The 21,569-nt window shown below is 50.4% G+C and overlaps 1 protein-coding gene across 3 annotated transcripts in view; it reads left to right on the forward strand.

The window, feature by feature from the left end:
- ESRRB (estrogen related receptor beta) overlaps nucleotides 1-21,569 on the forward strand; it is a 102,201-nt gene that overhangs the window by 74,181 nt on the left and 6,451 nt on the right. For 2 of the 3 annotated variants that reach the window (XM_069465147.1, XM_069465148.1), the window contains 3 exons: nucleotides 13,224-13,334; nucleotides 13,850-14,011; nucleotides 21,172-21,441. In XM_069465147.1, coding sequence (XP_069321248.1) covers nucleotides 13,224-13,334; nucleotides 13,850-14,011; nucleotides 21,172-21,441 — 543 coding nt within the window. Of the gene's footprint in view, nucleotides 1-13,223; nucleotides 13,335-13,787; nucleotides 14,012-21,171; nucleotides 21,442-21,569 lie in introns of all 3 variants that reach the window. The other variant, XM_069465149.1, reaches the window with a different exon arrangement.

Here is a 21,569-nt window from a genome sequence, read left to right on the forward strand (position 1 = left end):
CTGGAGTGCAGTGGCATGATCATGGCTCACTATAGCCTCAAACTCCTGGGCTCAAGCAATCCTCCTGCCTCAGCCTCCTGAGTAGTTGGGACAGCAGGTGTCTACTACCACACCTGGCTAATTTTTTTTTTTGTTTAATGTTTTTTAGAGATGGGGTCTTGCTATGTTGCTCAGGCTGATCTCAAACTCTTGGCCTCAAGTGATTCTCTGGACTGAGCCTCCCAAGTCACTGGGATTACAGGCATGAGCCACCACACCTGGCTATTTTTCTACCTTATTTTTTCTACTGGTTGTAGAAATTCTTTATATATTCTGATATATAGTTTATATTATACGTTATATATTAGTCATTTTCAATTGTTGTATTATAAAAATCTCCCTATTTGTAGCCTCTTTCTCTTTATGGAATCTTTTTAATGAACAGAAGCTAGTGATTCTAATAAATTGAATTATTAATTTTTTCCTTTATGGTTGTGCTTTTATGTCATTTAAAAAATATTTTCTGAACCTGCTGTTGTGAAGATGTTTGCTAATCTGCCTCACACGTGTAGGTCCTTAATCTTCCTGAAGTTGAGTTTGAGTCTGAGCTGGGCATCTCCCCGCCTGCTCCAGTCAGGCTTCACTGCTGACCACAGCCTCCGAGTTGCCAAACCTGACACTTCTCTGTCTCCTGCTCATGCTGCCTCTCAGCAACGCTCCAGGCAGCTGGCCGGTCCACCGGTACCTTTGCTCTTGGTTCCTCTGACACCCCGCTTGCCTAGCTTTCTCCTCACCTCTCCCACCATGCTTTGTGGTTTTCTTTGTGAACTCTGCCTCTTCCTGATCTTTACATTTTGGAGGTATTCAAGTCTTGGAGCCAGGCCCTTTTTTCCGTGTATACCCTACAGGTGATTTCTTCTAGATCAAAGACTGATGCAGATGATGCTCAGTCTTAGACCTCTGGCCCAGCCCCTTCCCTAGATAGTTTAGACTTCAATATCTAACCACACAACTGGCATCTCCACTTGGGTCCCTTATGAGATATCACAGATTAAACATGTCTAGAGAGGAACTCTGGGCTTGGGCCACCATGTCCAGTCTTCCCCATCTCAGGAATGGTGCTGCTACTCACCTGTTGCTCAAGAGAAACCTGTTGTCAAAATTGCAAGGTTGGATTTCAGCCTAGGTGTGGTTCTCATTGCACAAAGGTCCAATTATTGAGACAATGAGGCTGGCCAAGGAAGAAAGGGATTCTTTAATAGGACAGACATTTGTTGGGAAAACAGGAGAAGCTGGTTCAGTCTCAAATCCATCTCTCTAACTGATGGAAATCATGGGCTCTTAAAGGAGGGGCCACGTGGCTTGGGGCAGGTGTAACTAACAAGGGGCTACTGGCACTGGGGGCAGGTTGTGGGAGATGGTGAGTCGTCCGGAGGTCTGCCCAGGGGCCTTCAGAATCTCAGCTCCTTTGTCTTGTAGAAAACCCACCATTTCTGGGAAACAACTCAAAAGGTCAAATACTAATAGTTAAGGGAGAGGATTATCTAGAAGTCATTGAAATTTGTTCAATAGGGGGCCAGTTTCAAACCTACAAGTCATCCTTGCCTCCTCCTTGGTCAATGTCCAAAATGTAGTTCAGATTCTCCTACTTTTCTTCATCTCCGTGGTCACGACCGTGATCCAAGGAAGCACCGTCTTTCTGCTGGACCATCTCGACAATTTCCTAACTGGACTCCTGAATCCACTCTTGGTCCTGTTTAATCTGATCCCCATAGCAGCCAGAGTGGTATTTTTAAAGCACTGTTAAGATTCTGTCGTTTTGCTTCGCATCATTCAGTGGCTGTCCACTGTACTTAGAATAAAACCCAAATGCTTCACTCTGGTCTTCAAGACCCTGCATGCTCCAGCTGCTCCCACCTCTTTACTGTCTTCTCATACCGTCCCTCTCCTGTCTCCTCATGCCAGCCTCACCGGCTTACTGTGGATCCTCAAGCACGACAAACTCTTTCCTGCTTTAGGACTTTTCAGGTCCTTCCCTCTGCCTGGAATGCTGTCCCCTGGGCCGGCCCCTTCTCATCCTTCCCGCCTCAAGTTGAATGTCATCTTCTCAGAAAGGCTGCCTTCCCAGTCCGTTACTTGCTATCATGTCCCCCCCTTTTTTTTTTTTTTTTTTTTATTTTTGAGACACAGTCTCGCTCTGTTGCCCAGGCTAGAGTGAGTGCCGTGGCGTCAGCCTAGCTCACAGCAACCTCAAACTCCTGGGCTTAAGCGATCCTACCGCCTCAGCCTCCCGGGTAGCTGGGACTACAGGCGTGTGCCACCATGCCTGGCTAATTTTTTCTATATATATTTTAGTTGGCCAGATAATTTCTTTCTATTTTTAGTAGAGACGGGGTTTCGCTCTTGCTCAGGCTGGTCTCGAACTCCTGACCTCGAGTGATCCACCCGCCTCGGCCTCCCAGAGTGCTGGGATTACAGGCGTGAGCCACCGCGCCCGGTCCATGTCCCCTTGTTTATTTCATCCAGCTCTTCTCTGCCTGCAATTGTTTGTTTGTTTGCAAAAGTGGCCATCTCTAACACAGTTCAGGCTCCAGGATGGCAAATTGCCTTTAGTTGGACCGTCAGCTCCAGGGTGGGTAAGTGGCTGCCTGGAGTGCGTGATTGACAGGCTTTTGAGGCAGTGCCTGGGATCAGTGGGCAGGAATGCCATGATTGATTAGCAATGTCTGCCACAGACTAGGAAATGGAAGAGAGTAGCACAGGTGACAGGTATTTGCCATGCCTGATCCGGTCAACTGAGTTTAAGTGATTTGACCAAAGCCATACAGCTAGTAAATGGCAGAGCTGGGTGGAATCTAGTCTCCTTGGTTATGCAGAAATTCCTCCTAAGAAGCCCATTCCAACCTCAACGTAGACTCCTTGGCCAGTAGCAAAGTCCATAGCCCCTTCCTCAAGTGGGAAGAGAGAGGAAGGGAAAGGAAAGGGAAACTTCTCCCTGTCGTTGTACAGCCTTGGAGACTTCAGATCTGCCCTCTGACATTTCCTGGCTGCAGGACCCTGAGCAAGTCACGTGATCTTTCTGAGCCTCAGATTTTGCATGGGACCAATGATAATCGTGTATTCTCCCTCCTCAACGTTGTTACGCAGCTCAAGTGAGATATGGTATGAAATAGCTTCGTAAACTGTGCAGCACTGCACACGTGTGAACCTGCTCATATTATTGCACCATGGATGTTGAATTTGGTGGTGGTGATGGACGGGGGGGTCTGGATAAGGGGAAGAGAAAGCTCTTGGCCATGACAATCTTGCAATGCCAGCAGGGATCCTGACCTTAGACCTGGACAGTAGCTTGCGGAAGGAGGACACTGGCTCAGAAGCCTTTCCCGCTCCTGCCCTGTCTGAACCTTTCTTGTGGGAAGAGAAATATGCCAGGGGGAAGTGCCTGGGACAGGCTCAGGGCCAGGTGCAGGGCTGGGCTTTGCAGACCTTTAGCTGGTTATTTTTAGTGTCTGGGTACAACAGAAAGGAGCTTAAGCTGCCCCCCCCCCCCCCACCGCTGCTGCTGGCCCTGCACGCTCGGCTATTTTTACTCCTGAAAGACTGGGATCTCGTCCAGCTTAGGGAGGTAGGACGAGAAGAAAGGAGGGAGGTGGAGGGAAGCAGGAATTATTTTACTTCCATTAAGAAAAAAGTCAGAAGCCTGATCTTATCAAGTCGGCAAATGGGCATCTGATCTGGACTTGGCAGCTTCGGGCTCTGGACGCCCTGTCGTGTCTGCAGTGGATGGGAGAGGCCAGCAGATGGGGCAGGGCCCAGAGGGGTTTGGGGAGCCCAGCTCCTTTGCTCCCAAGGGGGGTGTCTGTCCCAGAGCAGCCCTGAAGCTGCTTTGCTGTTTCCCGTGCCCTCAGCTGGGAAGTGGGATTGGCCGCTGCAGGCGCCAGGGCACCAGCGTAGTGATAAGGTTGGGGGTGGGGTGGGAGCTGTGTGACCTCAGCCAAGGGCAGGACCTCTGTCCTCAGGTTGGACAGAGGCAGCCATCAGCCCTGCTGGCAGATGCGAGACAGCGCAGGTGTTGGGGCTGTGTGCCTCTGGGCACAGTATTTAACCTCTCTGAACCTTAGTTTCTTGAGGGGGTTTTTGTTTAACACACTGAGCCGTGGTAGTGACAACTATGCGGATATATTTCCCTTTCTTCCCATGAGGAAATCAGTTCGGGCCAGACTCTACCACCTTCGATAGGCAGATGAAAGGCAAGAAGTTACTATTGAGTGCCTACTGTGTACCAAGCGCTCTGCTACGTGTTTCCACATTTTAGGTTAATTCCGCCAACCTGAAAACTGTTAAGGATTTAAAAAATTTTTAACAGTTTTATTGAGATAGAGTTCACCATTTAAAGTGTACAGTTTTATGGGTTTTGATACATTACATTATTTTTTTAATTGTGGCAAAATACATATCACATAAAATTTGCCTTTTTAAAAGCCATTTTAAGTGTACAATTCAGTGGTATTAAGTACATTCACAGTGTTATCCAACCATCATCACTATCTATTTTCAAAACTTTTTTATCTCCCAAAGAGAAACTCTATGCCTGTTAAACAATAGCTCCCAGTCCTCCTCCCTCAGCCCCGGCAACCTCCGATCTACTTTCTGTCTCTATGAATTTGACTACTCTAGATAGCTCATAAAAGTGGGATCACACAATATTTGTGTCTAGTTTATTTCACTTAGCACAGTGTTCTTTTTTTTTAAGGCAAGCATGAAAATGAGGTTTATTGAGGAGAGAAAGATAGGATTATAGCACAAGAGCAAGATATGGGTTTACAGAGCATGATACATACACCACAGATGACGACCGGACCCATTGTCGCAGCAAAGGGAGAGCAAAGGGCAAAAACAGTGGCACAGTGTTCGTAAGCTTCATCCATGTTGTTGCATGTATCAGAGCTTTATTCCTTCTTTTGACTGCATAATGTTGCATTGTTTGTATGTACCACATATGTTTATCCTTCATCTATTGATGGACACTGGGTTGTTTCCACCTTCTGGCTATTATGAATAAAGGCAATGAACATTGGCAGACAAGTGTTCATGTCTGTTCAAATTCCTGTTTTCAGCTTTTGGGGATATATACCTACGAGTGGAATTGCTGGATCATATGGTAATTCTGTTTGACTTTGAGGAACCCTCAAACTGTGTTCCACAACAGCTACACCATTTTACTTTTCCACTAGTATTGTTAAAAAGTTTTTTATTTTTTATTTATTTATTTTTATTTTTATTTTTATTTATTTATTTTTTTTGAGACAGAGTCTCACTCTGTTGCCCAGGCTAGAGTGAGTGCCGTGGCGTCAGCCTAGCTCACAGCAACCTCAAACTCCTGAGCTCAAGCGATCCTCCTGTCTCAGCCTCCCGAGTAGCTGGGACTACAGGCATGCACCACCATGCCCGGCTAATTTTTTCTATATATATTTTTAGCTGTCCATATAATTTCTTTCTATTTTTAGTAGAGATGGGGTCTCGCTCTTGCTCAGGCTGGTCTCGAACTCCTGAGCTCAAACGATCCGCCCACCTCGGCCTCCCAGAGTGCTAGGATTACAGGCGTGAGCCACCGCGCCCGGCCTTATTTTTATTTTTTTATTATTTTTTTTTTTTGAGACAGAGTCTCACTCTGTTGCCTGGGCTAGAGTGCCATGGCATGAGCCTTGCTCACAGCAACCTCAAACTCCTGGGCTCAAGCGATCCTTCTGCCTCAGCCTCCTGAGTAGCTGGGACTACAGGCATGCGCCACCATGCCTGGATTTTTTTTTTCTATATATTTTTAGTTGTCCAGCTAATTTCTTTCTATTTTGTTTTGGTAGAGCCGGGGTCTCGCTCTTGCTCAGGCTGGTCTGGAACTCCTGAGCTCAAAGGATCCACCCGCCTCAGCCTCCCAGAGTGCTAGGATTACAGGTGTGAGCCACCGCACCCGGCCTTTAAAAAGTTTTTAATTAAATTTTTTTTTTTTTTTTTTTTTTTTTGAGACAGAGTCTCACTCTGTTGCCCAGGCTAGAGTGAGTGCCGTGGCATCAGCCTAGCTCACAGCAACCTCAAACTCCTGAGCTCAAGCGATCCTCCTATCTCAGCCTCCCGAGTAGCTGGGACTACAGGCATGAGCCACCATGCCCGGCTAATTTTTTCTATATATATTTTTAGCTGTCCATATAATTTCTTTCTATTTTTAGTAGAGGTGGGGTCTCGCTCTTGCTCAGGCTGGTCTCGAACTCCTGAGCTCAAACGATCCGCCCACCTCGGCCTCCCAGAGTGCTAGGATTACAGGCGTGGGCCACCGCGCCCGGCCTTAATTAAATTTTTTATTCGGAGATAATTGTAGATTCACATGCAATTGTAAGAAACAATATAGAGAGATCCCATGTACCCTTTACCCAGTTTCCCCCAATGGTAACATCTTACAAAACTATAGTACAATATCACAACCAGTTTATTGACGTTGATACAGTCAAGAGACAGAAAATCTACAAGGGTGAAGTATTTTTATAATAATATCAATTGACATTTGTTGAGCACTTACTATGTATGTACCATCTACACTATTGTAAGTGCTTACACAGAAAACACTTCCATTATGAGGATTAAATGGGTTAATATCGCTACACAGTGGGTACTATTATTATCCTTATTTCACAGGTGAAGAGGTTGAGGCACAGAGAGGTGAACAAACTTGCTCTAGGTCACTCAGGCAGCAAGGGACTTATATCCGAATCTGACCCTGAGGCTAGTGCCGCTTCCTTCCGCTTGTATTTGTGTCCATAAGATTTCGAGATTTCTCATATTGGTCAAGAAGAGGGGTGGCTCCTTACCTGATCCTGGGCTCAACTCTAGGACTTCGTCTGCACAGGGCCCTGTATTCCAGCGGTTACCAGTTCTTTTTGTACTAACGGAACACTTAGAAATGTTACAATTTTGACCTGCACAAGTTAGGGGCTTAGACAGTGTTGAACAGTGGTAAAAACAAAGGATATGTATTTCTTACGGTATTTGGAGATCTGCAACACTGTACATATGAGCATTATTAATGCCTTTTGATATTCAGAAAGTATCAATAAGATGATAAAATCCAATAATCCCAGACAGTAATTGTAAATTAATTAGTATTTTAATGTTCTTCCTGAATCTGCTTTTTAGCTATTTTACTAATATAAGGACACAAACAATAAGGCAACTCTCATTTCAAGTTAAAGTCTCCTTTTCTTTTTCCAGTTGGTATTTGTAAGGCTTAAGCATCCTAATTTAAAAAGTAATTGCCCATTGTATCAGTTAGTGAAAATTGCTTTCCGTTGCAAGTTATAGAGAACCTGATAGCTAGTGGCTTACGCATCGATAAATGAGGTTGATTTCTCCACTTTATAAGAAGCCTGGAGATGAGCAATTGCTGGTGTTGCACAGGCTTCCAACTGGTAGCAGGAAGGGCTTAGGCTCATTTCATCTTTCTTCTCTGGCATTCTTTGGTGTCCTCAGATGGCTGCCTTATGATAGCAAGGTGGTTGCACCACTATGTTTCACCTTCCAGGTCAGGGCAGGAGAAAGGCAAAAAGAGCTGCACCAAACATGCCTGTCTCTTTTATCAGAAAAGCAAAACCATTCCCAGCAGCCTCCACCTTGGACTTGCCTTAACATCCCACTGGCCAGACCCAGGTCACCTGCCCAGCTCTTGCTACTGGGGAAGCTGGGAGTGTGGGGAGCAAGATTGTTGGGACTGGCTAGGGCATGTTGCCTCCACCAGCAAATCCAGGTTCTGCTGGCATGGAAGAGAGGGAACGGACATTGGGTCCATAACCAATACTGTCTGTTGGGCCCACCTAGCATTTGGTGATCCATTTGTGAAGGCTTCATGATACGATATCTTGTAGCGCTCAGCATGAGGACGAAGTCCATGCCATAACCTCTTGGGGAGAGCCTTCCCCTTGTTCATTAACATTGTGAGCAGCTCACTCAAGAAAATGTAAAAGCACAGTGGCAGATTATAAGTATAAACATAGGTGACCAATGGACCACTGTCTGTTTAGGTAGAGTGCGGAGAAATTCAGATATCTGTCCACTGTCTTTGCCCTGGGGAGCTGACAGTTCTCAGTTCAGAGGCTACCACATCAATAAAGACAATTGCGTAGAAGGCAGGGAGGTGACTGGACTGCAAATAACGTACAGATATAGAAAATAGGGTGCTTGGCCAGGGAAGGAATGTGCCCAAGAATTTCAGATCTGTAAAAGATTGTCTTGTGGAAGGGGAGCTGCCTTGTTGAACAGGACGGAGGGTAGTAAGTGATCAGGAGACAGAATTTAGCTCAGTACAAGGGGAACCTTCCATGAGGAATGGGCTGCCTCGAGGGAGGGCGGTTCTGGAGGCTGGTGAGACAAGAGGTGAGACAAGGTGAGACAAGCTGTGAAAGGAGAACCATGAGATTCTTTCGTTTCCTAAGTCTAAAGGGCTTCATTTTACTCGGACACTGGATCGCCTCCCGCGGGCTGGGTGCGGAGCTTGGACTGTAGAGACGAATGAAAGTCCTTGCCCAGGGGGTGCCGCCAGCCCCCCAGGGAGATGGGCACATGGCATCTTGTGAAGTGCTGGTGGTCGTGTCACTGCTGTAATAGGGAACGAGAAAGGGAAGCCCGCAAAGGGGGCGGCCGCTGTGCTGGGGCTCCTGGAAAGACGTCTCAGAAGAGAATACTTGAACTGGGCCTTCGAGGGTGAACCCAGGATACTAACTGCCTTTGGAAACAGTGTGGGCAAAGGGGATAAGGACGCTTCATTTAGGTGGGGGTCCATCTCGCCCAAGCCCAGGCTGGGGTGCCAGGGTGCATGGGTTGGGAAGCACAGGTCTGTGCCCCAGGACCTCCCACCCTAAATGGCCATTAGCAAACCCTGACTGTGGGATGAGGGGGGACAGAAATGTAGTCAGGCCTGGGTCCTGTCCTCTAAGAGCCCATGGGATAGAAAAGATGGTGGCTGTAAAGGGAAACAGGATGAGGTGGCACGTGCAGCACCAGGTGAATGCCAGGGCGTCGCGGGGTGGTGGCAGGGTGGTGGGAGGGCGGTGGGAGAGACGGCCTCCCCTGGCCTACTGAAACCGCTTTCCAATTTACCAGGCATTTTCTCATCATTCGTCATTTTTTCAATTGTCACAACAGCCATACGCAGCGAGCAGAGTTGATATTACCCTTGCCTCCTCCCCCGTCCCCGATGATGAAGCTGAGTTTGGGACCTGAGGTGGGGCAGGGATGGGCCTGGGACCTTGATCATGGATCCCACAGGCTGCAGCGATTGTGGGCTTGTGCATAGAGCAGGACTCAGAAAAGCAGGCAGGAGCAGGGGGAGCAAACACGTTTCACATCAGGTGTCAGTTTGTGCAGAATTAAACCCAACAGGCTACTTTCTCTTTTAAATAGAATAACCTGATAATTGATATGTTCATTGATCAGAACCATTGACCACTATGCTGTAAAGAGCTGGAGGAGAAAATCTAAGGAGAGTCTACACTTGCTGTGCCCTCGGAGGCCACACCTTGGAATGGCAGAGAGCTCTGGGTCTTTTATTGGGCAAATTGCTAAATATCTCCAAGCCTATTTTTCTTGTTTGTAAAATGGGGATAATAGTACCTACTTTATATTTCGTGGGTTCAATATGGTCATACTTTATAGAAAGTGCTCCATCAATTATGCTGGTATCATTGTGATATCAGTGTGATTTACCAGAAAGTTGTACACAGTACTGGGGAGAACAATAATAAGGGTGCTAATAAAAAAGTAACAGTTCCTATTTTCTAAGTACCCGCCGTGTCTCAGGTACCATGGCAGACTCTGGAGTAGGACTGTGAACAGCCCCTGGCTGTAAGGGGTGGCCAGTGAGTAGGGGAAGCCCAGTGTGCTCTTGGAGCCCAGGACGAAGCACCTAGCCCGGCATGGGGGTGGGGAGGAAGGAGGCACATTCACTCCTGTATTATCAAGTCTTTCCTGAACACCTAAGGCCGGACCCTGTGTCAGGACAGAGAACATTCCAGATGGAGGCATCGGCAGAGGTGGCAGCTGCCCATCCTTGCCTTGCTAAGGGATGGACACCTCTTTTTATTTTCAGTTGAGCATTCCTCACTCTGGTCGACAGCTGCCTGGGAGATCACCAGACTGGCCTCTAGGAGAGAAGGTCAGGAAAGTGGGGAGGGCTTGTCCTGGTCTCAGGAGGGACAGTGCATGCAAGACCCTGGTGCACAGCAGGTCTCGGTGATGAATGAAGTTGGCAGCGTTCCACGGGGAAGCCGAGCTTGGCGGAGGGTGTGGCTCAGCCCAGGTGTAGTGGGCAGGGGAGGCTTCTACACAGATGTGTCACAGGTAGGGTCAGAAAACTCTTCTAAACCCCAAGCCGTCTTTCCTGTGTTTGTGTATCTGTTCCTTCTGCCTCACTGAAGAGGCTTCAGGGCACTGGGGGACAAATGTGAGCCAAGGTCCTGCCAGCACCTCGGTTTGTGTCTGGGCTGGGTAGGGTGCAGCTGCCCCTGTAAGGTCGGGGGTGCTGGCGCAGGTTGACTTTACAGCTGCGTTTGCCGGGACATCCCCGTGCAGCCCTCCTCAAACCCTGCTGTGCCGTCAGTCACCTTGGTGAGACGCTGGTTCTGATGCCTCTGGGGCCGCGCCTGGGACTTCTGCACTTCTGCCAAGCCCCAAAGATGGTGATGCCGCTGGCCTGTGGGCCGCACTTTGATAAGAAAGGCAGCAGAGCGTGTCCCTGCCCATATCCACGCGGCACCCTCTCTTCATGACACCTGGTGATGGCAGCTCTGCCCCAGGGCTTTCCTCGGCCACCGGAGTCCGCTCAGCCTGCACCTGGAAGGCAGGAAGTGCCAGAGCAGCCGTTAGCCCAAGTGGCGGACACTGAGGTATGTTCCACACTTGCCCCAGAGTCCTCAGTGAGTTGAGCCTCAGTGGCCCACGGCAGCAATCTGGTCGGTTCATTTCTGGCTTCCCTCCCTCCTCTGAAACTGCTTGCGGGCTCATCCTTGTCTCGAGCCCACTCCTGGAGAAGTCAGTGACAGATGTTGTCAGCTGCAAAATTCTGACCCTCTATGCAGAAGGGGAACCTTCTGCTCCAGGAGCTCGCAGACCACACGTAGAAACCAGAGAGAACTAGGAGAAGCCCTGGAAAGCCCAGGGGCGAGAATGCGGTCACCATCAGGCCTCCCCCTCGGTCTGTCTTTGCACCTGAGTCGTGGGTCCCTGACCCGGCCTCCAGAGGGCAGAACAGGAGAACCGGAACCACTGGGATATGCAGTGGGGGTGTGAGGGTGGGGCACAGGCCCCAACGAGATGACCCAGTAGGGGAATTACCTTTAAATAGGAAGCCAAAAACTGTTCGCTGCAACCATATTCGGTACCAAATACAGAAGTGTACCGGGTTGCAGTTTTAAAAGGACATTGCTGATGAAAATGCCGAGTAGTAATTGGCCAAAAGAGACAGTCCCCTCAGGTGGCTGGGCTGGGTGAGCACACCGCATCCTCATGCCCTCTGGGAGGAGGATATGAGCTGGAAACACCTAGGGGACTGTGTCCTCAGCTTCCCTAAGTCCCTTTAGGGCAATTCGTATTTGAAGGAATTGTCCCCACCCATTCAGTAAACAATGTAATTTTACTTTCAGTTGCTCTAGGAAACTTCCTTTCCCCTCCCAGGGACTTAAATTTAGTAACTGTGCATCCTAACAAAGAAACAGCCAGGAAATCGCCCCTGGCACGAATGGGCTCTAAGTCACTGTTCCAGTCAGATACAATTATTCCTGCTTCCTCTTGCCCGCTCTGAGCGAGGCCCGGACTGGTGGGACTGGCGTGCCGGGGCCTTGGGGGAGGCCAGGACAGGGAGGACACTCGTTTCTTCTGCTCCAGATCTTATCCTTCCCAGATCTAGGAAGTGCTGGAATTTATTGGAAAAGAGAAGACAGGGCTTTCTGGGGCCTGTCAGCTGACTAGAGCTTTGTGGGCAACATTCTACCTTTGGGGAAAAGAACAGATGTTGAACTTGGCTTGTCACCTCAGAGGCTCAGGTGGCAACTGAGATTTCTTGGAGGACTCTGGTCTCCATGTGTGACTTTCCGTGTATTTTAGTCAAGGCCCATTTCACGGGCAGGAAGAGGGCTGTCCAAGTTAGCTCAAGTAAAGGAATCTGAGAAGGGACCTGTAAGGCCATCCTTGGAGAGGTGTAGCAAGAAGACAGAAGTGGCTTCCAGGCCATGCAGGGCCCCAGCGCCACGCTTTGGGCACTCGCTGTCTGGTGTGTTCTGTGTTGATTCACACTTCGGAGCAAATTTGAAGGGGTCCATTCATTGTTGCGGGTCAGGCCACATCGGTTGGTGCCGTGGGGAGAGGAGCCCACCCCTAGGCCCTGTGCACTTGATCTGCTGGTGGGGGTGTCAGATGGTACCGATGATCTGTCTAGACAGCAGGAGCTGTGGGGGTGGGGCAGGCTTCTGGAGGGCAGTGTGGACACAGTGACAATAACAGATCTTTCCAGGGTAGACTCGTACTCCTGGAAGTGGATGTCAGTGTGGGTCACTGTGGGATGTCATTGTGGATGTCATCACTGCTTCTGCACCTGCTGTCAACATATTTCTAGGCACCAACTTTGCAGGGGTGGCCGGGACCACTGCATCCCATCCATGGGGACTTGTGTGAAACACAAACGGTAGAGCTCCGTCCTAGAATCTCAGAGGGTGGGATCCAGAAATTAACATTTGTAACAAAAGCCCACCCAGGTGCTTCCTATGTGAAAAGTTTGAAAATCCTTCCAAAGTGCCTGCCGATGACAGGGTTCCCTGTCCTGTCTTGGCAAGTTAACTCAACCCTCCCTGGGTTCAAAGCAGATCTAACATAATACGACTTCTTCTTCCCCAACATGTGGTAAAGTGCTGTTGTCTTTTTCCTTTGGGAGGCATAAAGACTCAAGGGCTGACAGTTGCTTGGGATGGATTTCAGGAGGGTGCTGAATCCAAAGAGGCAGGACCAGGCCGGGGCAACTGGAATGGGCCATCGCTGCTAGACAGTTGTTTCAGGATTGTCCAGCCACCTGACCTGAGGCTGGCCATGGGACATCTGGGCGTGGCCCTGAAGGACTTAGCCAGCGTTGAAATTCCAGAGTCAGTGTTGGCACTCCTGGTCAACATCACCGATGTTGACAACTTCTGAGACAGTCTCCCCTTCCTCCCCAATAGGTGTGCGCCTCGACCGAGTGCGTGGAGGCCGCCAGAAATACAAGCGGCGGCTGGACTCAGAGAGCAGCCCGTATCTGAGCTTGCAGATTTCTCCGCCCGCTAAAAAGCCATGTGAGTACCATAGCAGTCCGCGCCCCCTTTGCCAGTGTCTGTACCTGGAACATCTGGCATAACCTTGGGGACGTACCACCTTCCCACTGCTGGGACATGGGACAATGTGGATCTTGGGGAGGTGACATCAGTGCCCAGCATTGGTGTCAAATGCTTCGGGCTTCATTCAGAAGGCCTTTCCATAGGGGGTGCCATAGGATGTGGCTCCAAATGAAGCTTGATCCTAGGAAGCCATGGGCCGCAACGTCCAGAACGTGCCCCCCTGGCCACCCACCCACCCAAAGTTGCTGCGCAGGATCCTCCTGGGAGAATTCATCAGGCAGCTTCCCTGGGAGGGGTATTTCTCAGCAACACAAATAGCTCTGCCAGCAACGTTGTGGAGTCAGAGCGGGAGGGGAGACTGCAGCCACGTCTGGCCTTAGGAACTTGACTTTTCTTCCTGACCCATCTGAGATTCCACCCTGGCCCTTTCCCTCCTTCCCAGGCCTTTACCTTTCCCTCTTTGGTTGTTGCAGTGACCAAGATTGTCTCCTATCTACTGGTGGCCGAGCCGGACAAGCTCTACGCCATGCCTCCCCCCGGCATGCCTGAAGGGGACATCAAGGCCCTGACCACTCTTTGTGACCTGGCAGACCGGGAGCTCGTGGTCATCATTGGCTGGGCCAAGCACATCCCAGGTGAGCACGCGGGGCTGGGGAGGGTGTGGCCAGGGACTCTCGGCCAGTGTCCCCATGGCCTTGCCCGATGGCTGTGACTCTGATGCAGGGAGTCTGGCCACTGGGAGCCTCATGGAATCTGCCAAGCCCCTTTTTCTCCGGGCTCCTGCTTTCTCCATGTGGGATTGGAGGGAAGCGGGTGTGTAGGAGGCCCAGGGATGTTAATGCACTGCCGGGGGCTCTTCAGGACCAGTTATCATCCTAGGTGGGGCTACGATTGCATCTGCAATCAATGTAATATTCAAAGAACAAGTTCCTTAAACACTTAAAGAACAAAGAATAGGGTTTTCTTTTAGGACTTACTAGGATGATGCTGGAAAACAACACGGAAGAGGGATTGACTTTCTTCCTTCTCGAGGCAGGAAGAGTGGAGCAGTTAAGAGCATGGGCTTTGGGAATTGCATCAGGATTCCAATTCTGGGTGTGCAGTTTATTAGCTGAGTAACCGTCTGTGGGCCACCTGACCTCCCTGTAAAATGGGGTTATAGTAGTGGAACAAGACAGGTGTGAGGCATTCGTGTGTGAAGCCGGGCTAGCCTCAGCGCACGCTCACTCTTACTTACCATGTGCCTGATCTGTGAGGGAGGGCTGTGCCTTGATTTGGATTCTGTGATTTGAAGGGCATTTCTGGTGCAGAATGTATGCACGATGTGTTTCAGGTCATATGGACATCTCTTCACTGCAGGGCGACTCACCCCGCTTTTGCCTCTCTTGGTCTGGGTAAATGGTGGGAGCTGATATGGTATTTTTCATTTTTGTAAACACTGACACCCATACTCCACATTACACACATTTTGGGGAGTGTTCTCTGTGCAGTTTATGCCTCAACTCCTGTAAGGCTCTAACAACTTGGCTCTTAGTAGAGACATCCTTTTCTTCTCTGGTAGTGACCTACCATGGACTCTAATTCTGTGTGACATGGGACACGTTAGCTTCTGGGCTGTAGATCCTTTTTTTGTTTGTTTGTCATGGCTCTGAAAGACAAAAGCAGTATGCAAGGTGTCCTAGACTTTAAACGCCAAGGCCCAGTGTTGATCAAGGCGAATAAAAAAGTCCTGTGTGAGACCGTGTAAGTACAACGTACAGGAGGGGCCTTCCTGTGGACAGGGGTGCACAGAGAGATCAGATGCCTCAGGGGGTGCAGCTGGCTGTCACCCAGCTGGTAGGAAGCCTAGGATTCCCTCTGTCGGGACTCTCTGGTGGCCCCTGGGCATTCTGACTCAGGGGTGGGCTCTCCAGGGATCTGGGCTGGTGCGCCCTTCCTAAGGAGCTCAGCCTTTTGGGGATTACACACTCAGTAGTTTTTGAATCTGCCCAGTGCTGGTTCAGCACAGATGTGGGGTCAGGCCACTGCTTAAGACACCTCAGCCTGGATTGCTCCACTAACCCAGGGCCAAATTGGGTACAGCTACCCCTGCCCCCACCCCCACACTCCTGCTCTAGGTTGAACAGATCCTGCATCCCAGCAGTGGCTCGGGAGTGGCGCCTGGCGGTCCCCTGGGTCACTGCTTCCTTCTTCCACCACCTGTCCCTACAACACCTCAGAGGGAGTGGAGAGGACCAGGAGACCCTGTCTCCCCTGCACCCATTTTTCCTGTGCCTTTCCACCTCCCAGCTCCACCTCCCATCCGGGCCCAACCGCGAGGGCAGGAGTAGAGCAGGGTGGCTGCTGGGGGCATAGACTTTGGAATCGGGGAGCCTGGGCTCTGATCCCAGCTCTGTCCTTACTGGTCTTGTGTAAGATATTTAATTTTTCTGAACTTCAATGTCCTTGTCTGTAAAATGGGAATCACAGTAGAGCCCCCCGATGGGATTGCCAGAAGGGTGTGGTGCTCTCAGTGGGCACTCGGTAAATGGCAGAGACGCTTACCCCAGTTGTCGCTGCTCACAGTAGTAAAAGCCTCCTTTCTCGTCGTCATTTCTCCTTGTTCAGAGGTGAATTCTTTTTGGCTAAAAAATAAAATAAAAATGGGGGCTCAGTTGTCCGTCTCAAATGCTAATTTGCCTGTTTTGCATACATCTGCATGCTGAATTATTTGGGGCTGACCTTCTAGTGTTTAAGGTAAAATTAATTAGTGGAGTCCCCTGCTACTTCATGTAAACCTCATATTAAGGGCAACGACACATCAAGTGCCTGGTATTTTTAAACTAATCAACTTAATCCACCTCAGATTAGATGGAAAACGCATCTGAAGACAGGCTGATTAGCCCTTAGAGAGAGAAACACAGGCCACTCACTGTCCTTAAACACAGGGGACTGCATCTCCCGCCTCAGTGTCTTCCAGCCTTGGCCAATAACCTGGCACACAGAGGGCATTTCACACTTGCCTTTGCCCACACACATTGAGCACTCACTGTGTGTGAGGTCTCCTGCCAGGACTTGTGGCTGACGCAAAAAATTAGAATAATTTCTGCCCCAAGGACCCCATTTGGAATAAGGCTTGATTCCCTCGGAATCCCAGCCGGTGTTCAAGTCAGTCTGATGTTGTCCTACCCCAAATGCAAGTTTTTACCGTGAGTCGAATTTTCCAGGTGTTGGGTGGCCCAGAGAGCAAATCCAGGTCCTTGGGGTGTCCACTCTTATTCCCTGGGAGAGGAGATGAGAGGAAGAGCCAGCAGCCTTTAACAAGGGGCATCACTTAATGAATTGCAGCCTCCAAACGTTCTGAGCCAGGATCCTCCTTCCTGGGGCAGCCTCGTGGGGAGCCTGCGAGGGGAGTCCCCGCCACCCTGCCCCGCCCAGCCCGCCATGGGCATCGCAGAGGCCTCAGGAAGGTCCCTCGGCTGCCCTGCTCCCAGGTAGCCACCGTCTGGCTCGATGAAATATGAGCTGCCGAGTGACAGCAGCTGTGTCTGAAGTGGCCCCAGATCCTATAATTACATCTCCCTTTATTACCTCTGCTAATGGCCCTCCAGGTCGACAGAAACGATCATAAATTAACAGATTATGAACTCCACTTGCCACAAATTATGTGCCCTTTTTTTTTTTTTTTAATTCTGAGAGCTCGTGGTGCCAAATCACTGGGGGGATGGGGGCTTGGGAAGAGCCTGAATGTTATTAGATCGGTTGGTGCAGATAAAGCAATTTTCCTGGTGGAAGAGCCAGGGGCGCTGGGCAGCGCAGCGTGGGTGGGCAGGCCCGAGCCTCGAGGGGGCAGTGCCGCCTGGGACAGCCCCACAGCCCCAGGGGCCTCTCTGTCCCAGAATTGCTAATTATTAATACCTGATGGAGAAGGAGACCCAGCCCAGCACAGAGACTCGGGAGTGGAGGGTGCTTTACCGACGGACAGTGAAGAGCGCTTGGGCCCCTTTGTTTGGGTTTTAAAAGAAAAAAAATTGTGCCTCTAGTAAAGATGTCAGATGTGACAGACGGGTGGAAATTAGAGTTCCAAGTCCTCAATCCTAAGCCTCCTTCTGGGAATTTCCTGGGCATGAACAACCACTGTGTGGGGGGGGTGGGGGGTGAACCCCACTCATGGGCTCACACCCTAACACTGCTTTACACCTGCTCGTTCCATTTAATTATATAAAGTAGTAGCACTTACCGTGTGTGAGCAGGGTCCTGAGTGATCCGCACATCAGCTGGTTTAATCCGGACGGCCCCACGTGGTACCTGCTGTCATCATTCCAATTTTACAGATGAGGAAACTGAGGCACTGAGAGGTGGACTTGTCCAGGGTCACAGCTCTGGCAATACCTGGCTCTGGCATCTCCGTTCTTAGGGTTAGGCTCTTCTTATGCCTTTGGGTTCCTTTCTACATCCAAACAAAGAGTTTTACTTCATTGTTTCTAGAAGCTCTAATATGCCATTCATTTAACTAAAAATTACATTTATATAATAACGACATTATTACATTAGTTACATTTAGGTTGTTTTCTGCTTTGGGTCATTTCAAACAGTGATCTAACAATCACCCTTCTACAGTTACCTTTGTGTCTTATGTGTATTTTCTTTCTAGGAGAAATTCCTAGCAGTGGAATTGCTAGGTCAAAGGGAGCATGCCTTTTATTTTACCTTTGCTTTATTTATATTTATGATTTAATTTTATTTTTTGAGCATCTTAAACACTGACAGGGTTCAAAAGCCAAACTAGACAAAATCTCACGTCCCTCCGTGCCCCCTCCCCTTCCTTCCTCCTAGAGGTAACCATTTTTGTTCATTTTTTTCTTCTGGTATTTCTTTTTTCAAATATTAGAAGAAATTTGAAATATTTCAAATATTAAAAGATACCAAACACTTCCCTCCCTTCCTTGCACAAAATGAAGCAGCCTATATACATTGTTCAACCCTTGAAGTATCCATTTGGATTTGCAAAGCTATTCCCAGGGCTTTTTCAGAAGGCTGCAGGGCGGGCCGTCCAGCTGAGTGCACTGCTCAAACCAGCCTAGCAGAGGGGCTTGGGAACCGGCCTCCCAGGGACATCCTCCGATGGTGGCACGGAACTTTCTAGGTTGCTGTCTCCCTCCCTCCCACCACCAAGGGGCAGGCCTTTCCCTGACTCTTGCGCAATAGGCAAGGGCAGCTGAACCTGAACCTGGGTCCACAGATCTGAGAGGGTCTAACCAAGTGCTCTGGGCACATATTCTTGTCCTGGGAGTCAAGGCTCCTGGCATTTGTCTGTTCTCTCCTCTGTGCTGCAGATGTTGCAGTGGCAGTAGGAAGAGGAACAGCACAGCGTCTGTGCGCCCTGGGAGCTTAGAGCTACGTCAGAGGTGCCCTCGCCACCCCCTTCAGAGCTCAGCCCCCAAGCCTCCCCTGTGGGCCACATTCGGGCCGTCTCAGAGCCCTGCATTAGCTGTGTGCTGACTTGTGACAGCTGGCCTGTGCTTCTCCATTCTGCGTAAACTCTTGCAGGCAGGGAGCAGTTCTGGTTTGAGTGCACTGTTCTGTCCCCAGGGCCTGGCACAGGCCTGGCACTTAGTAGGTGCTCCGTAAATCTTAGTCGAATGACTCCAAGGGCAGAAGCACGATAGTAACATCCTTCTAATGACCACGCCTGCGTGATTAGCCTCGCAGGGCCTTTGCTCCTGCATTTTCAGAAGCCTGGCTCTTCCCGCAGCTCCCTCTCTGCCACCTTCCAATTCAGTTGTCTATTAATTTCCCCCCTGCCCCTCTCCTCCCTCTCCCCCACCCCTAGTCTGTCTGCTTTCAGAAGCCCCCTCCCCACACACACTCCCCTGTGCTGGCTGATTGGTATCTGTTAATTAATGTTGCCCAAGGCCTTTCTCCTACTCAGAGGCCTGATAAGGGAAATTGGATGTCCATTTCTATCTATCTTTTATTACCTCCTGGCTCCCTGGGCCACCACGGCAGCCACACACCCTCTCCCCCACTGGGGATCTGGACAACCACACACACCTGACCCCTGTGTCACAGCCTCTCCCCCGAGGAGGTGCATCAATCACAGCTCACCCGTGTGGGTCGGTGTAATTGTTCCCGCTCTTTTGTTGATCGCTCACGGATCCCAGCAGCCGGGTGGGCATCCAAGGCCCAGGGTGTGCAGATCAGGCCTGGGAACCAAGGTGACTCACCTGAGAGTGCTCACGGGTAAGGGCAGCCTGCCGGGCGGGGGCCTTCAGCCCCAGCAGTGCCCCCTAAGGTTGAACAGCCACCTACTGGGTAGGAGATGGGCAAGGACAGTGGCACTCAGAGACAGAGAACAGCAGATGACAGGTGGGACAGACCACACAAGCCCAAAGCGATAGGCCAGTCCAGAAGCACAGGACCACCCAGCCCTCCAGGCAAGCCCCAAGCAGAGAAAAGAGTGATGCCAAGGGCTGGGGACCGTGGCTCACACCTATAATCCCAGCACTTTGGGAGGCTGAGGCAGGAGGATCAGGTTTGAGGCTACTGTGAGCTGTGATGACGCCACTGCACTCCAGCCTGGGCAACAGAGTGAGACCCTATCTTAAAAAAAAAAAAAAAAGAGTGAAGACAATAGTTATTGTTATTATAATAATAGTAACAGCAACCACAATCGCCACCAGCACCTTCGCTAAGGCATGTTGAGCGCTGATGGTCAGCTAACTTGTTTACTTGCATACTTACTCTCTCTTTCTCACTTTCTTATAATTTACTTTGCCTAATTCAAGTGCATATATAATGCAATTCCAGTATATTATCCTCATGTTGCAGATGGAGACTTTCACCTCATCGTTAATAAGAGCTCAGCAAATCCTCTGCATGTTCTGTTCTAATTGTCCCATTTAGACCCCACAGTGGCTCTCTGAAGCAGGCACTGCTGTTATTATACCCATTTCACAGATGAGGAAGCGAAGGTTTGGGGGAGTTGCGAGGCTTTCACAAGGGCAGCCCACAGCTAGCAAATGGGGAGCCAGGATTCAACCCAGGCAACCTCTGGAGCACATTGGACAAGACAGTGGCACAATTCTGGAGCCTTCTCCAGGCCCAGCCCTCTCTCTCTGTGGAGTCAGCCTCTCACTAGCAGGGAGGGGCTCCTGTGATTCCAGGCTCCCAGAGCAGGACTGCTGGGTCATCGTTAAGTGGACAGCGATGGCCCGGGCAGAGGGGCTCTGACCCCTGCGAGGGCTTGATCTCTCAGCAGCCCCAGGCGGTGGTCACTGGGGCCTCCCCCCCGTGGCTTTGAACAGCTGAGTCCTCGTTCCTGGTTGGTCCCCTGGGTCTCCGCACAGCTGAGACTGTGTGGAGGATCAGGTGTCACGTGGAAACACCAAAGCCTCCCCTGGCTTGCGCAGAGGGTGGGTCCTGGAAACCCCGGAGTGGAAGAGACCCTATACTGCCGCCTCCTGACTCTACTGTGAATTCAGTAACTCTTAAACTCCCAATGCATGTGATTAACCAAAAAGCCCCTACAGACATTTGAAAAATACCATAAAACTAATGATAATAACAACTGTCAACACTGACCGAGCTCTTATTATGTCTTTTCCATGAATTCCAAGTCTGACTCATTCCCCGAGGGGAGGACAATGAGTCTATCAGCCACCCAAGGAGGCGCCCCCAGCCCCCTGCCCCAGGCAGAATCTGGGGATACCAGGGCCACAGCCACCACCACCCCTGCACCCTCCAGCAAGCCCCAGGGAGGTCCCCGTCCACCCTCCTGACTGGCTGCTGCTCTCTGGGCCCCCTCTCCCCACAGGCTTCTCGAACCTCTCCCTGGGGGACCAGATGAGCCTACTGCAGAGCGCCTGGATGGAGATCCTCATCCTGGGCATCGTGTACCGCTCGCTGCCCTACGACGACAAGCTGGTGTACGCGGAGGACTACATCATGGACGAGGAGCACTCCCGCCTCGCAGGGCTGCTGGAGCTCTACCGGGCCATCCTGCAGCTGGTGCGCAGGTACAAGAAGCTCAAGGTGGAGAAGGAAGAGTTTGTGACACTCAAGGCCCTGGCCCTCGCCAACTCCGGTAAGGGCGGCTCTGGGCCCTGGAGGGGGAGCTTCACAGGGTCTGTGTGAGCCTGGCAGCCTGGTGGGCAGAGCCGGCTGCAATGGGTGGAGATGACGGGAAGGCGATGAAGCTTCTTGTCACTAAAG

This window comes from Eulemur rufifrons, chromosome 2, assembly GCF_041146395.1.
Source record: "Eulemur rufifrons isolate Redbay chromosome 2, OSU_ERuf_1, whole genome shotgun sequence".
Classification (NCBI taxonomy): domain Eukaryota; kingdom Metazoa; phylum Chordata; class Mammalia; order Primates; family Lemuridae; genus Eulemur; species Eulemur rufifrons.